Source organism: Heterocephalus glaber, unplaced genomic scaffold, assembly GCF_053883595.1.
Source record: "Heterocephalus glaber isolate CG9 unplaced genomic scaffold, H.glaber_assembly_v1.0 deba00000594, whole genome shotgun sequence".
NCBI classification, from domain to species: domain Eukaryota; kingdom Metazoa; phylum Chordata; class Mammalia; order Rodentia; family Bathyergidae; genus Heterocephalus; species Heterocephalus glaber.
The window spans coordinates 15,350,272-15,365,940 of record NW_028258151.1 but is presented as its reverse complement, the minus strand read 5'-3'; the positions used below and the strand labels follow the sequence as shown (position 1 = coordinate 15,365,940).

The 15,669-nt window shown below is 55.5% G+C and overlaps 1 protein-coding gene and 1 long non-coding RNA gene across 2 annotated transcripts; one reads left to right on the top strand and one right to left on the bottom strand.

The window, feature by feature from the left end:
• Positions 1-711: 711 nt before the first annotated feature.
• On the top strand, positions 712-15,638 carry Map3k11 (mitogen-activated protein kinase kinase kinase 11). Its single transcript, XM_004852389.4, has 10 exons — positions 712-1,961; positions 6,493-6,673; positions 6,860-7,008; positions 7,118-7,293; positions 7,419-7,662; positions 8,182-8,295; positions 8,748-8,883; positions 8,981-9,072; positions 13,436-13,813; positions 14,763-15,638. The coding sequence occupies exons 1-10, from the start codon at positions 1,223-1,225 to the stop codon at positions 15,098-15,100; spliced, it is 2,547 nt and encodes an 848-aa protein (XP_004852446.1). The 5' UTR covers positions 712-1,222; the 3' UTR covers positions 15,101-15,638.
• On the bottom strand, positions 3,273-6,561 carry LOC110350668 (uncharacterized). Its single transcript, XR_002397392.2, has 3 exons — positions 6,465-6,561; positions 5,910-5,986; positions 3,273-4,885 (listed from the first exon to the last, which is right to left on the bottom strand). It is a non-coding gene; the product is annotated as an uncharacterized LOC110350668 (long non-coding RNA).
• Positions 15,639-15,669: the final 31 nt, after the last annotated feature.

Here is a 15,669-nt window from a genome sequence, read left to right as displayed (position 1 = left end):
TTTTAAAGTGACAGGCTTGAGGCAGTTGTGTCAACGCTACCCGGCGGTTGTTGTGACTCAGCTATTCTAAATCCAGTTTGGGGCATACTTCTGGACAACAGTCTCAGGTTTCCACCTACTGGGGAAGGTACATGAAGAAGCGGGTTATTTCCCAGGTGAGGGGAAGAAATTCAGAAGAGCCCGTTCCAAAGGAGCTTGGAAGTGCAGCCAGTTCTGTCCGTCTTCCAGTCTATCCCACCTCCAGTCCACTAGCTTTGAAAGCAGAGCCACTTGTTCCTATTTCAAATACGAAAAGAGTGAAGCTGAGAGAAAATGCATCACACAGTCCTGCAGCTTCCTAGCCAAGACCAGGCTTGGACTTGCCGCCCTCCCAAGCGCGGCTCTTATAACCTCTTTGCAGATGTGGATTCAGATCCAGAAGGCAAGACTGGTCCATCCTTAGCAGAGACCAACTTCGACCCTAAGCAGCAGAGCACCCCGGCTGGAGCTTTTCTTCCTGGGTCCCAAAGCCTGGTGTGATGGGGGTTCTGGGACTACCCTTGTCCTCTTCTGCCTCTCCTGGCTCGCCTCCCCGGGAACTCCCCAGCCCTGCCGATGGAGCCTCCTCCGGGAGGGGAGCAGTGCAACCGGTCCGCGTCATCTGATGCTGTTTCCTGCTGGAGGGAGAAGAGCGGAAAAAAGTGAAACTCCACCCTCCACCTCTGCCTCCCGCCCCCGGGGCCAAAGTACAAAGGCAGGAGGAAGAAGGGAACGGGTCGGAGCCGTCCGGGCCACAGGCACCAGGGCCAGGAAGAGGCAGCTTCAGCCCAACTGGGGACTCTCCCTCCACGCTCAGTGGATAAAGACCCATCGGGAATCCAGGCACTGCCTCTGGCAGGCCCCACTTTACACTTGGTTGGCGCCAGAGCCAGCCTCCTAGGACTACTCCGGAACCAAGGGGCACTCAGAGGCCCCTCCAATCCAGCCATGGTGAGACTCAGGAGGCCCCAGGGCCCCACCCCTCCAGCCTGACCACACTGCTGTGGGTGGCCTGCTCCAGAAGCCCGAGATGCGGGGGGCTGGGAGACGACCCTCCTGGCTCCCCAGAGAGGCGTGGGTCTGGGGCTGAGGGCCAGAGCCCGGATGCCCAGGTCCCGGCACTGAGTCTTCAGCAACCAGCAGGGGTGGGGACCATAGGCACCCAGAGAAGATCCCCCACACATTCCAACGCTGGCTCCTGGCCATGGAGCCCTTGAAGAATCTCTTCCTCAAGAGCCCTCTGGGATCATGGAACGGCAGTGGCAGTGGGGGCACTGGGGGGGGTGGTGGAGCCTGGCCAGAGGGGTCCCCAAAGGCGGCAGCTTATGCCAACCCTGTGTGGACAGCCCTGTTCGACTATGAGCCCAGTGGGCAAGATGAGCTGGCCTTGCGGAAGGGCGACCGTGTGGAGGTGCTATCTCGGGATGCAGCCATCTCAGGAGATGAAGGCTGGTGGGCGGGTCAGGTGGGCGGCCAGGTGGGCATCTTTCCATCCAACTATGTGTCTCGGGGTGGCGGGCCGCCCCCCTGCGAGGTAGCCAGCTTCCAGGAGCTGCGACTGGAGGAAGTGATTGGCATTGGTGGCTTCGGCAAGGTCTACCGGGGCAGCTGGAGAGGGGAGCTGGTGGCAGTGAAGGCAGCTCGCCAGGACCCTGATGAGGACATCAGTGTGACAGCTGAGAGTGTTCGCCAGGAGGCCCGGCTTTTCGCCATGCTGGCACATCCTAACATCATTGCCCTCAAAGCTGTGTGTTTGGAGGAGCCAAACCTATGCCTGGTGATGGAGTATGCAGCTGGGGGACCCCTCAGCCGCGCCCTGGCTGGGCGCCGTGTGCCCCCTCATGTGCTGGTCAACTGGGCCGTGCAGATCGCCCGTGGCATGCACTACCTGCACTGTGAGGCCCTGGTGCCTGTCATCCACCGTGACCTCAAGTCCAACAACAGTGAGTTTCCAGGGGCATGGTTGGAGGGTGGCATGGCCCAGGCACAGATCCCCTCCCAGCTCTCAGCTGTATTTAGCAAGGGATCTGCCAGAGGTTGGAGCCCCTGCCTAGGGGAGTCCAGCTGACCGGGGTACCTGTGGCCTCTAAAGGTACTCCTCCTGTACTATCTCCAAAGCAGGAATCACATACACCTGGCAGAATGCTCCTCTTCCAGCCCCTGAAGGAGTCTTGACCCCAGCCTGGAGCTGCAGGTTGGCCAGATTACAAAACTCAGATCTCTCAGGTGGGCCATCAGCATCCTGCCTAACTGTGGCCACCAACTCAAGGAAGTCCCCTGAAGGCTAACGGGCCTTATCTTCCCCTTCCTTGAGGTTTATCACATTCATGGTATTGCTGGTCTATTCACCTCTTCCAGGAAATAGATCTCCGGGGAAGCCCCCCACTTCTCACTGAGGTCAAGGCTCCTTAGGGATTGAAATGTTGGCCCCACTTCCTGGCTGCATGGCCTCTGGCTGGTTATTTCAACTCAAAGCCTCAATTTTAGCCCCTCTGAAAAAGAAGTAACCAGGAGGCTGAAAAGACTTAACAGCCTGGGCAAGCCCTGGTACTCTATGCCTGACAGTGAGTCCTCAGCTATGGACATGGACATTGGAGGACAGGATGAGTAGTAGAATCCGCACATGGGGTGGGAGTTCCTGGCTAAAGGAGACTCCATTTCTAGCCATTTCAGACCCCCAACATGCTTGCCCATCATGGGCCCAAGCCACACGAGTGACAGGTTCAGGGGACATCGTGAGGAAGGTAAGCCTCCCACCAGGCCAGAGCAGGCAGCATTTAGAAAGGCATCTAGTTGGGTCTCCAGGCAGAGCCTACAAGAGCAAAGGCATAGAGGCCAAATGGGGTGGAGAAGCACATGGGTCAGGGCCTGCTGGAGCTCAGGGCTCAGGCTGGAGACAGTAGGAAATGTAGGGGTGGGGGCAGGCTCAGTGGGGTCACTGGAGAGGCACAGAGATTCTTGGAAGAGACCAGCATGGATATTTTGAGCTCCCAGGCCTTGGCTGACCATGGACAAGGGGTGTAGGGAGCAGAGCGCCAGGACTCAGTGATATCCAAGTCCTTGCCAGGGTTGGAAGGGTCAGAGGAGGCCTGCTAGACACCCCCGACTCATCTATGGTAGAGGCCAGTTCCCACCTCTCAGACTTACCCCCGGGCCCTAGTAATCTAGGGACCCCCCCCTCCTTGCCCTAGCCTAAGGGGGATTCCCCGAAGGACCCTGGTGTGGGGGGCTCCCATCTTCTGTTTTTCCTCCGTTTTCTTTCCAGAAAAAAATGGAACAATAGCCCAGGCTCCTGCTCCCCACCCTCCCCACAGCTTCCTGTGTTTCCTGCTGCCCCTGGGCTGGCTTCCTGCCCCTGCTCCCTCCCTAGCCCAGCTGCCTGCCAGGGAGGAAAGAGCTGGGGGTGGGGGGGTTGCCAGAGAGGAAGGAGTCAGGGATTGCTCCCCTACTGTACCCCCCCCCCCAGTTCCTCTGCTTCCTTCTCAGCATCTGAGCTGTTGTGGTGAAGGCACAGGCAAGGTGCCCTCAGCCTTTCTGAGCCTGGCATCTAACCTCCCAGACCCCAGTCCTAGGCCTGAGTTTCTGTCTGCAGGATTGGGGTGGGGGGAGTCCCTGAGCTGGGGGGACACAGGCAGGAAACAATGGCATGATTTTCCTGGACAATGGAGGCCTTGTGAAGAAGCCTGGCGGGGAGAGAGGGGGGAATTCTCCAGGCCCACGAGTCACAGGACTGACCGGCCAGCCCAGCCTGGGCCTGACCTCCGCCAATTCTCCCCATAAGGACCCCCCCCCCTTCAATTGGAAACACAGGCCAGACCTCCCAAAAAGGAGAAGTAAGGACTATGGGGGGGGGGGGGCGGAAGAGGCGTTGAGTTGCCCAGGCCATTCCCAACCCCCTCCCAGAGGCCAGTGAGGGGGCATGCTGGTGGCCAGATCTCCTTTCAAAGGCCAGTGAGCCCTAAGGAGGGGCTGCAGGGTTTGCCCCAGCCTTGGGGTCTCTAGCCCCCTCTCTCAGTGGCCCCTGACCTCTCCTGTCCAGGTTCTCCATCAGACATCATTACAGTAACTTGGGTTGGAACAAGTTCATGGCCCTAGCAGACAGCCTGGAGGAAGGGCAGGAGATGTAGAAACAAGATTTAGGCTTACCGGGATGGGGTTGGGGGTAGCAAAAAGATCATGATTACAAGAAGTTCTCAGATTTGGAGTGAGTTGTCCCACTCCGGGCCTCAGATTCCCCAATTGAAAAAGGGGAGACTGGTCCCTCCCGAGTTGTGGTACAGAAAGCACCTTGCCAGTCTGTGGTGTCCCATGTGCAGCCAGAGACCTGGCCAAGAGGCATCAAGGGCTGGTCCTCCAGAGGGAGCAGGCCTCAGGCTCTTCTCCTGCCCTATCCTGTCTTGGGTCCTCCTCAGATTAACTTGTGCTGAGCCTCCCTCAGTCAGACAAGAGGCTGCAGTGAAGCTGGAAGTAAGGAGTGACCCAGGGCAGAGGAGAGTGTGACAGATGTGAGCACAGCACCTCCAGGGCAACGAGCATGTCCAACACATCTGCCAGCTGTCAGACCTCCAGCGAAGACTTTGAAAATCCATAACTGGTTTGATATTCGTGTTGACCCTCTGAGATAGTTTTGTTGTCATCCTCAGCTTTATTAACTGTGTGGGACTCAACCCCAAGGCAGCTCAGAGGAATGGATGGATTTTGAGGTCGTTGTCTCAATTCAGAGAAGTTGCAGGAAAGTTTGTCGGCTCCTAGGCTCAGTGAAGGCTGTTGAGAGTGTGGGCACCAGGAGAGATGGGCAGCTGGATCAGCTTCTGTCTGGCCTAGAGCTCCAAGTGTAGAAGATGCCAGGAGAAGAGGAAGCTGGCACCTGAAAGAGGATGAGACAGCTTGGGGACAGCATGCAGAGGCTGAGGAGAGGCTGAGCTCCGAGGAGCCAAAGACAGCAGCAAGGGGTTGGGTGGTATCACCAGATCTCCCAGGAGACTATAGGCCTTGGCTAGCAGCAAGATCAAGGGTTATGGTTTTAGTCCCTCAAAGATGAACATCTGATTGCCACCTCCTCAGAGACATCCTCCTGACTCATCTGCCTTTGTAGCTGACTTCCCCTGTGGCCTGCCCCCAGTACCCATGCCACCCCCATCACAGCACTGGTGCCCTCAGCAGGAGAGCTGAGGAGTGCACCTTGATGGGCAGAAATAGATGTCACTTCTCTACCATGCAGTTGTCAATAACCAGAAGTAGAGAAGCCCTTTAGACCTTTGATGAGTCTATGACTTTATCCTCTTCCTAGTCCTCTAAAACTTTGCTCACTTGAGATGTTTTTGTCTTGGCAAGAGAGTTGCAAATTGCTGCTTCGCCTCCCTGTTCTAAGTATGGTGGCTCCATTTGGGTCAAAGCCAGGAGCCCCTGCCAAGTCTGGCCATCCACGCCCACGTTTGCCCAAAGCTCCTCCTTTGTGGCCAAGAACCATCACCCTTCCCATTCTCTTCACACCCAACTGCCTCAGCAGCTATCTTGTGGAGCACTTTGCTGGGAGTGGCTGCACTAGCCGCCCCATGATGTGGGCACTGGGCTTCCTTGCTCACCCAGGGCTTCCCTTCTGTTCCTACCCCGGGGGGACAGGGGGGATGTTCTGATTCATACTCCTGCTTCAACAAAATGACAGGATACTCACAGATTTCTCCTGAAATTGGAGCCACAAACACCAAAAATTGGCCTTGTTGCTAGTTTGTTTGTTTTTTGTATTTTTTGGTACTGGGGATCGAACTCGAACTTTCGCTTTCGAGGCAGTTGGTGGCACCACTGAGCTAAATCCCCAGCCCATCGTTGCTAGTTTTTATTCAAGACAGTATTAGGGGAAAGGTAGAGTAGCCAAGTGAGGTGTTGTGTACCTGTAATCCCTGATGCTCAGGAGGCTGAGGCAGGATCATTGCAAGTTCAAGGCCAGCCTAGGCAATTTAGTGAGACCCTGTCTCAAAATAAAATTGAAGAAGAGAACACTAGCTTTTGAACCACACAGAGCAATTTGAAATTTGTTTTATTTGCTGTGTGACCTTGCTTCCTGTATGACCTTGTCATTTCCCTGCTGTTTCCTTATCTAAAATAGGTGTGATATCTACCTCTTTTTTTTGGCGGGGGGCAGCCTCCCTATGTAGTTCAGGCTGGCGTCAAACTTGGGACGATCCTCCTGCCTCAGGTTCCAGAGGCCTGGGATTAAATAGGCATGTGCCACCACACCTGGTGTGGGTTTTTTTGTTTTTGAGTGCTAGAGCTAAGGGTGAAATATCTGGCTTCTAGGCGACCCTGGGTAAATGTGTCCCAGAATTGTTATTTTTGTCTAACTCCCCCCTCTCCCCCAAGCTGTGAGGTCTCCAGGACATCTGGCAAGTGATAGTTTGCTCCCAGCTCTTCCCTTGTTCCCCACCACCTGGACCTGGGACACTCACCATAAGTCCTGCGCCACTTCTTCCCCAGTTCTGCTGCTGCAGCCTATTGAGGGTGATGACATGGAACACAAGACCCTGAAGATCACTGACTTTGGCCTGGCCAGAGAGTGGCACAAAACCACACAAATGAGCGCTGCGGGCACCTACGCCTGGATGGCTCCTGAGGTTATCAAGGCCTCCACCTTTTCTAAGGGCAGCGATGTTTGGAGGTGCGGTTGATGTGGGGGCTGAGCAGGGTCTGCTGTGGGGCTGGTAGCGATGGTTGCCGAACCACAGGGGTGGGCAGACAGGCTGTGCCCAAGGGAAGGGACTCAAACTATTTAGTTCCTCATTGCTTTGGGGTGAAATAGCAGAAAGTGGGCAGAGGGCACATCGACCCTTTGTCTCCTTCACAGCTTTGGGGTGCTGCTGTGGGAACTGCTAACTGGCGAGGTCCCCTACCGTGGTATCGACTGTCTTGCTGTGGCCTATGGTGTGGCTGTTAACAAGCTCACACTGCCCATCCCATCCACCTGCCCCGAGCCCTTCGCACAGCTCATGGCCGGTAAGAGGACAGGATGGGTGGAGAAGGGCAGAACTCCCGCGCCCAGGACACATCCAGCCACAGACCGACCCCCTTCTTACTCTGCCTCCCCTTCCCGCTGTGCCCCTAGACTGCTGGGCACAGGACCCCCACCGTAGGCCCGACTTCGCCTCCATCCTGAAGCAGCTGGAGGCGCTAGAGGCACAGGTCCTACGGGAAATGCCACGGGACTCCTTCCACTCCATGCAAGAAGGCTGGAAACGCGAAATCCAAGACCTCTTCGACGAGCTGCGGGCCAAGGAAAAGGTGCAACGAGTTGGGGGACAGGTCCCCCTTCTCTCCCGCCTCCCCCGTCTCCTTGGGCCAAGAGTAGACGTGGGCGCCTTAGCCAGTGCTGGGCTGACCCCGCCGCCTTCCCTGTTCTGGCGCAGGAACTACTGAGCCGAGAGGAGGAGCTGACGCGTGCGGCGCGCGAGCAGCGGTCACAGGCAGAGCAGCTGCGGCGGCGCGAGCACTTGCTGGCCCAGTGGGAACTGGAGGTGTTCGAGCGCGAGCTGACTCTACTGCTACAGCAGGTGGACCGCGAACGGCCGCACGTGCGCCGCCGGCGCGGCACCTTCAAGCGCAGTAAACTCAGGGCTCGGGACGGCGGCGAGCGCATCAGTATGCCCCTAGGTAAACGGCGGCCCCAGGGCCCTGCCCCGCCTTTGGCTGGAGGCGGCAGGGCGGCAGACCCATTGGCTGCGTGGTTGAAGGGGTGGGGTCAGGTTTGTACTCTAGCGGCACTGGGACTGGTGTAGGGTGCTAGTGGTGGACCCATGAACTGGAAGGGGTAGGACCCGGAAGTCTTGTGGTTATGGGCGGGTTCTGAGGAAAATATTTGCATATTGGCCTGGGAGTGGCTGCAACCGGGAAGGGGCGGGACTCTGAAAGTTCTGGGAAGGCCTAGGGGGCGGGGCGGAGCAGCGCAGCTCCCGGCAACCTCCAGCGCCTGGCTGGTCCCACCGGTGGAGTTCTGCCTACTGGCTTTCCCTGTCTAAAACTTGGGTTACAGGGGGAACAATGAGGTTGCCTGGTCATGCAGCCACTGTGCTACTGCCTGTGTGGCCTGGAAGCCAGCCGAGGGCCCATGCTATTTGGAATCCTGGCTCTCCATCACAAACTCACATCTGCTCCTTCCTGCCCCAAACCCAGACTTCAAGCACCGCATCACCGTGCAGGCCTCACCTGGCCTGGACAGGAGGAGAAACGTCTTCGAGGTTGGGGCTGGAGATTCGCCCACCTTCCCCCGGTTCCGAGCCATCCAGTGTAAGGAGCTTTCCTGCCTCCCTGCCCCTTCTCTGAACTCCCAGCTCTTCCAAGCCCTATCCTCAAGTGGATCTCACCACTGTCTTCCTCCCTGTCCACGCTCCCTCCCCTTGCTGATTCTAGATTGCTTTGTCTAGTCCCCCGAGAAGCACTGTTTGCTTACTTTTTTAAAATGTCTGTTTTATAGATAAATGAAAAGGGTGATTTGCCACATAACTTTTAAATGGCAGAGATAGAATTCAAACCCAGGCAGTCGGTGTACTAACTCCTAAGCACCCAACGTCAGCTGAAGGAGTTATGAGATGCCTCACCTCACTGCTGGTCCCAGGACCCACCCTGGGGATGGCATGGGGCCCAGCCTGTGCCCATCCTCTAGAGTTGCCCCCCAAAGCCTGCCTGTTGTAATAGAGGAGGCCAGGGATCACCTCAGATTCCATTGGGTTCCTCCACAGTGGAGCCTGCAGAGCCAGGGCAGGCGTGGGGCCGCCAGTCCCCTCGACGTCTGGAGGACTCGAGCAATGGAGAACGTCGAGCATGCTGGGCCTGGGGTCCCAGTTCTCCCAAGCCTGGGGAGGTCCAGAATGGGAGGTGAGTCACCCGAGTGCCCCCACCTCAGTATCATCTGCCTCCCTCCCTCCAGTCCTGAGATACACAAAGCACCCCTCCCCTCCCCTTCCCTCACCAGGAGAAGGTCCCGCATGGACGAAGCCACTTGGTATCTGGATTCAAATGATTCATCCCCTGTAGGATCTCCTTCTCCACCCCCGACACTCAACGGTGAGTGGCCTCTCCCCAACAGGACCATGCTGAGAAGCCAGCAGGCAGAGCAGGAATCCTGCCCCGATAACACTCATTCTAGAGACGAGGAAACTGAGGACGAGACAGGATAGACCCAGTGTTAAAACCCAGGTCTGACCTACAGGCCCACAGCTGAGCTGGATATAGCCTGGGCCTTGGGAACTCCAAAGACTAGACCCCTGTTCAGTGCAGAGAATTGAACCTAGGACTTCTAATATGCTAGGTAAGTGCTCTACCATTGAGCTATATCCCCAACCTAAGTCCCCCTGTTCAGGCTTAGCCTGCAAGAGGGCTCTTTCCTGGCCCTGTGGCAGCTCTGTGTCCTCAGTAGCTGGAGGAAGGAAAGGAAGCAGGGAATGGTACCGCCTCATCTGGGACCCCAGGGAAGCAGGGTCCAGAGAAGAGAAGGAAATTGACTCTCTGGGGTGGAACCAGGTGAGTGGCCACCACACTGTTTCTGAAGAGTCCCTCCTGGGGAACCCATAAGTGGAGAAGAAAATAAGAAGGCCAAGCAGGCAGGGATATAGGACCTATTTTCATTACATCAGGGAAGTTTGAGGCTTTTCTGTTCTTCATGGTGATAACAGCACCTCCTATGTGCCGGACATTCTGTCCAACCCTGTCAGAGAGGTGCTATTATTATTTCCCTTTTAGAGATAAACTGAGGCTCCAAGAAGGAAAATAATCTACCCCAAATCCCCAGCTAAGGTTTTGATTCAATAGACTTTGACACCCATACTGTCAGCCAGCTTCCTTGGAAGCTTGAAGAAAGGGTTTCTCAGGTACAAACTGTGGAGGAAGTGAAAGGCTCTGGACCAAGCAGGGCTGCAGCATCGGGAAGATGAGGGCTCAGCTCAGCACTGCCTAGTCTTGGGAGGGGCTAGAGAGTTGTGGCCTCCCATGCCCATGGGTCCTTTTACCGACACAGGGACCTTCTTCTGAGCCCCCAGCCCTACCTGCTGCTCACAGCCAGAATGCTGGTTTGGTAGCTCTGGACCAGAACACTGTTCAGTGAGAATTTAGCTTCACCACTACTATGTCACTTTCCCCCAACCCATCACCTCCACCATTATGATAAATAGTAATGACAGCTATTTTTGATCACTTCTCCCCAGTGTGCTGGGAAATTCTGTGACATGAATGTTATTACCTCCATTTAACAGAGAAGGAAACAGGCACAGAAATGTTAAGTGGTTAGTGTGGGGAACCCAGAGCAGGGATTTGAACCCAGGTCAGTCTGACTTTAGAGGCAGGGCTTTGGATCCCCATTTTTTGCTCTAGTTGTTGCACTGCCCCAATCTGGCTGTGCTGCTTGGGCTGAACTGAAAACTAGAAGGCCAGGAGGGTTGGAGTCACCTGTTCTAAAATGTACTGGGCCAGCAGGACCAATGAAGAACTTGAGGTCTTGTCAACCAGGTATGTAAGTCAAAGCAGTGCCTGGCCTTGTTCTGCAGAGCCATCTGGCCTTGCTTGCCCTCCCTGGGCTCCCCAAGACAGAGACACAGGGGCTGAACCGCATTATTCTCAGGCTTGTCATTGTACATGAAAGGACAGCACCACCTACCCCAGCATAGTCACTGCTGAGCACTTGCTTTCCCTGCCCCAAGTCTGCACTCCAGCTTGCCGTTTGGGCCCACAAGAGCACATGACCTTGACCTCTAGTCACTCTCAGAATCAGCAGCCTGGTTGAGAATCAAAGAATGGGACCTCACAGAAGTTCCAGACTCTGGGAATGTCCCAGGCATAAGCCAGCATCAAGACTCTGCATCCCCACCACCCTGTCCCCAGCTAGATGTCCTGACCCCTGGGGACCTGCTTGCGCTGCACAGCACACTGGCAGGGTGCATTTAGTCCACACTGACTGAGTGCTGGGATTACAGGCATGTGCCACCATACCTCTTGGCTATGTGTGGTGGTACATGTCCGTAATCCCAGCTACTCAGGAGACTTGGGCAAGAGGATTTCAAGTTTGAAGCCAGTTTGAATAACTTAGTAACTTACTGAGACCCATCTCAAAATAAAAGATGAGGGCTGGGGACTTAGCCCAGTGGTGCCACACCAGCCTGACAAGTGCAAGGTCCTGAGTTTAATTCTCGGTACCAGAAAAATAAATAAAAGATAAAAAAGGGCTGGGAATATAGCTTGGCTCAAAGGACCTGGGTTCAACCCTCAGTACCTCAAAGTCAGAGGGCTAATAGTATAGCTTAGTAGTTGAGCACCACTGGGTTTGATACAGCAAAAACAAACAAAAACTATGCCTCTCCCCATCTTCTTTTTAAACTCACTATAAATTATCAGTTTCTTCACCTGTGAATTGGGGCTTATAATAATCACCTCATGGCCAGACAGGGTGTTCCACGCCTGTCATCCCAGCATTTTCCTCCTGAGGCAAGAGATTTGCCATGAGTTCCAGGCCACCCTGGGCTGCATACTAAGTTCAAGGCCAGCCTGAACTACATAATGAGACTCTAGCTCAAAAAACAAAACAAAACAATCACCTCATGTGGTTGGTGCAAGGATTATAGGAACAGATTCTTCCCTAAAATATGTATTGATGCAGTATGAGCCAGTTAGCAGCATGGTAGAGCTCAACCTTGCTGGGACGTTCTAGTCTGGTGGAGGAGGCAAACTCATAATAAGCAAGCACAGCAGAGTTTAGTCAGTACTGGGGATAAGGGCGATAGTGTAACATGAGCAAGAACTGTACAGGTTTGAGGGATTCTGGGAAGGCTTCACAGAGGAAGTGACATCTCAGCTGCAACTTAGGTGGTAAGTGAGGTCACTGAAAGAAGAGATCGAAAACTGCCCGTCAGAAGGAATAGTACGTGCACAGACAGGGAGTCAGTCAGGCCTGAGGCAATGGGTGAAGGCATGAGGGTCAGTAGATGTTTGTTAAGTGAGTGCCAGAAAAAAGCTGGAAAAATAGGCAGCAGCCAGTTTAGGAAGGGCCTGAAAATGATGGAGAGTTTTGAAAAGGAGACCGGTCATCAGCAGCTTTGCATTATATTTATTTATTATTTTATTTTATTTTACGGGGTACTGGGGATCAAACTCAGGACCTTGTGCTTATGAGGCAGGAAGTGACACCACTGAGCTACATCCCCTGCCAGCTTTGCTTTTTTTTTGGTACTGGGGATCGAACTCAGGACCTTGCGCTTGCAAGGCAGGTGCTGGAACCACTGAGCTAAATCCCCAGCCCAGCTTTACATTTTAGAGGGACTCCAGGAGCCCCCAAGTGGCCAAGGGTGGGTGGGAGGAGAAAAGAGCCAGAAAGATTGGATGAGGATTGTGATTAAGGACAGTGACACCAGGCCAAGTCCTGCTCACAGCAGAGGCTCACATATCTCCCTCCAGACTACAAGCCAGAGCTGTACTCTAGAGAGGCCTGCTCGGTGCCTGGCCCAAACAGGAGGGAAAAGGCAGAAGGGATGAGGCCAGAGAGAACTTCGGCAGCCCACCTGAGGAGGCTGGACTTTCTTCTGGTGGCAGTGAGAGCTAAGGAGGAGTCTGACAAAATCAGGGCTTTAAAAAAAAAAAAAATCAGGGCTTGTGAGAGGCCATCTGTCCTAGATGTCCTTGCACTCCCACTCCACGACAGATTTCCCAGCCCCACTCCAGGTGGCCTAGAATGGAGTCAGGCCAGCCCTAAGCCTGATGCCTTAAATCTGGGATCTCTCTGCTCCACTGCCAGGAGGGAGGCCAGCTCCACCCCTCGATGGCTGTGAGGCCTTGTGCAACCCCTTAGCCCCTCTGGGGCATGAGGGTCAGACAAAACAATGCCTGTAAATCGTCCAGCTCAGGCCTGGTAGAAATGCAGGCACTGTAAACTGGCTGCGACCTCAGGCAAGGCACTAGCTGCTCAGTCTGTCTCTGGAATGTTTGCCCCTCGGGACTGTTGTGTACATTGGAGGTGACCTGTATGCTACTGCTGGAGCTGGAGCTGCTGCGCAGAAGGGCTCAGGCTACATGGCCAGGAAGGGCTGGTCCCAGAGCCTGCCCTGGCTGGCCATGGAGAAGGCCTCCAACTTCCACCTGCCACTTAGACACCTGTCCTTCCATGTCTGGGCTCCAGGATGCCTGGCCACCTCCCAGGCTTTGCTCCTGCTGGTTCCTCTGCCTGCACTGCCCTGTCCTAACCCTGTGTGCCTGGTGAAAGGAAGGGATGCTAGGGGCAGGGGCCGTTAGATAGGGAGGAGCTGGGCTAGGGGATGGGCAGTGGAGCCAGGGAAGGTACTAATGGGACATAGAGCTCAGGCCTTAGTCCAATGCCACAGAGGGTCCCCAGGTCCCCACCAAGAAAAGGTTCCAGCTACAGTCTAATCTGTGCCACCCCTACCTGCAGGTAACCCCCTTCGGCCAAGCCCAGAGCCTGAGGAGCCACGGAAGCCCGGAGCTACAGAGCGGGGCAGCAGCTCTGGGACCCCCAAGCTGATCCAACGGGCACTGCTTCGAGGCACTGCCCTGCTTGCCTCCCTGGGCCTTGGCCGTGATCTGCAGCCACCTGGGGGCCTGGGCCGTGAACGTGGGGAGCCCCCACCAGCGCCACCAGCACCAGCAACGTGCCCTGCTGCCACCGAGGCACCCCCTACCCCTATCATCCACCTCTCCCCAAAGATGCCCAACACCCATGGCCTGCCCTCTCCTGTGCCCCTGCTGCTGGACCTGAGTGTCTCTGCTGGCCAGCCGTCTGCCAAGAGCCCCCGGCGGGAGGAGACACACGGTGAGTGGCCCTGAGGCAGAGGAAAAGATGTTGGGAGGGTGCTGAAGAGGACTTGCAGGGAGCCTGGGACTACGGATGTCTACTGGTCCCCAAACTGGGCTCTGGGGTGCTAGGGACTCAGGTAGAGCGTTGAGGCCAAGTTGAGCTGTGCAGTGAGCCAGAGTGGGCTGGACCGCCAGACCAGTTGCGAAATGACAGGAGTGATAACGACAGACTCCTCCTGTTGGTTGATTATTTGTACCAGGTACCATTTGCTATTCTTTAGATAAATTGTCTCATTTAATTATAGTAACAGCCCTATGAACTAAGCAGTCCTAGGATACCTTTTTTTTTCCTTTTTGTGTTACCAAAAGAAAAGTGCAGGTTGCCCCCCTTGAACTCAATATGTAGCCCAGGCTGACCTCTAACTCACGAAGATCCTCCTGCCTCAGCCTCCTGTGTGCTGGGATTACAAGTGTGTGCCACCACACCTGGCTGAATTTGTGATCCTTTTGCCTCAGCTTCTGGAGTGCTGAGTACTGGGACTATAGGCATGGACTACCACACCTGGCTTTTGGATTGGTTTTTGGAGACACAGTTTCTCTCTGTAATCCAGGCTGGCCATGAACTCACTGTGTAGCCCATGCAGACCTCAAATTGTTGGCAGTCCTCCTACCTCAGCCTCCTGAGTTCTGGGATCACAGGTGTGTACTACTGTGTCCATTTTTTAGATCAAGAAATTAAGGCACAGAGATTAAGGGGTTCCCAATTCCTACAACTTGTAAATGGCACGGCTGGAGTCCAAGCTCAAGCCTGTCTGTTCCAGTTGCTGTGCCTTTAACCACTGGTAATAAATAGGTGCACCAAGGAGCATAGAGAGCCATGGAAGTCATGAGTCAGGTAATGTAGTTCACTGTGCAGGTGGGGAAACTGAGGCCCACTTAACCCATGCCCTCCTATATCCTCACAGGAGGCACCGTCTCACCCCCACCAGGAATATCACGCTCTGCTCCTGGCACGCCAGGCACCCCACGCTCACCACCTCTGAGCCTCATCAGCCGACCTCGGCCCTCTCCTCTCCGCAGCCGCATCGACCCCTGGAGCTTCGTGTCAGCCGGGCCACGGCCTTCACCCCTGCCCTCACCACAGCCTGTGCCCAGACGGGCACCCTGGACCTTGTTCCCAGATTCAGATCCCTTCTGGGACTCCCCACCTGCCAATCCTTTCCGGGGAGGCCCCCAGGACTGCAGGGCGCAGACCAAAGACATGGGTGCCCAGGCCCCATGGGCACCAGAGGCGGGACCTTGAGTGGGCCAGGCCACTCCTCCATGCTCCAGCTGCCTTAGAGGAGCCACAGCATACACTGGAATGGGAGCCAGGCAGGCCTCTGTGGCTGCCTCAGTTCCCCCCAGGACCCTGCCACCCCCAGGGGGGTCTGGAACACTACACTGCACAGGAAGCCTTCACACTGGATGGGGGCCCTATACCCCACTACACACACCTGTGACCTGTAGGTCCCCTTGACTTACCTGCCCCACTGGGGCCTGACACTGTACTCAGCTGGTTGAGAGGACCAGAGCCTGTCTCAGGGAATCACCCCCAGGGGTGGTGCAGGGAGGAAGGGAGGTTTGGGGGAGGGGGTCAGCCTCAGCTGTCACCAGCACTTTTGACCAAGTCCTGTGTCCTGCTACTGTGGCCCTTACCCCAGGGTTCGTGCCTGGACCCCCTGCCCTTGGGGTTATGGGAGCCAGGGCTTTCTGGGTGCCTTCCTGCTCTCCCAGCCAAGGTTAGGCCTTGGCCTTGGGAGCCAATGAAGCCAAATAAACTTGTAAGCTGACTCCCCAAATGCAGCTTTCACCTTCCCTGGAGGAAACCAG

Bases quoted from the DNA above. Each gene is read 5' to 3' on its own strand.
- Map3k11 (XM_004852389.4), top strand. From the start codon at position 1,223: ATGGAGCCCTTGAAGAATCTCTTCCTCAAGAGCCCTCTGGGATCATGG. The intron at 6,674-6,859 runs GTGCGGTTGATG...TCTCCTTCACAG, and splicing joins AAGGGCAGCGATGTTTGGAG to CTTTGGGGTGCTGCTGTGGG. The intron at 8,296-8,747 runs GTAAGGAGCTTT...GTTCCTCCACAG, and splicing joins CCGGTTCCGAGCCATCCAGT to TGGAGCCTGCAGAGCCAGGG.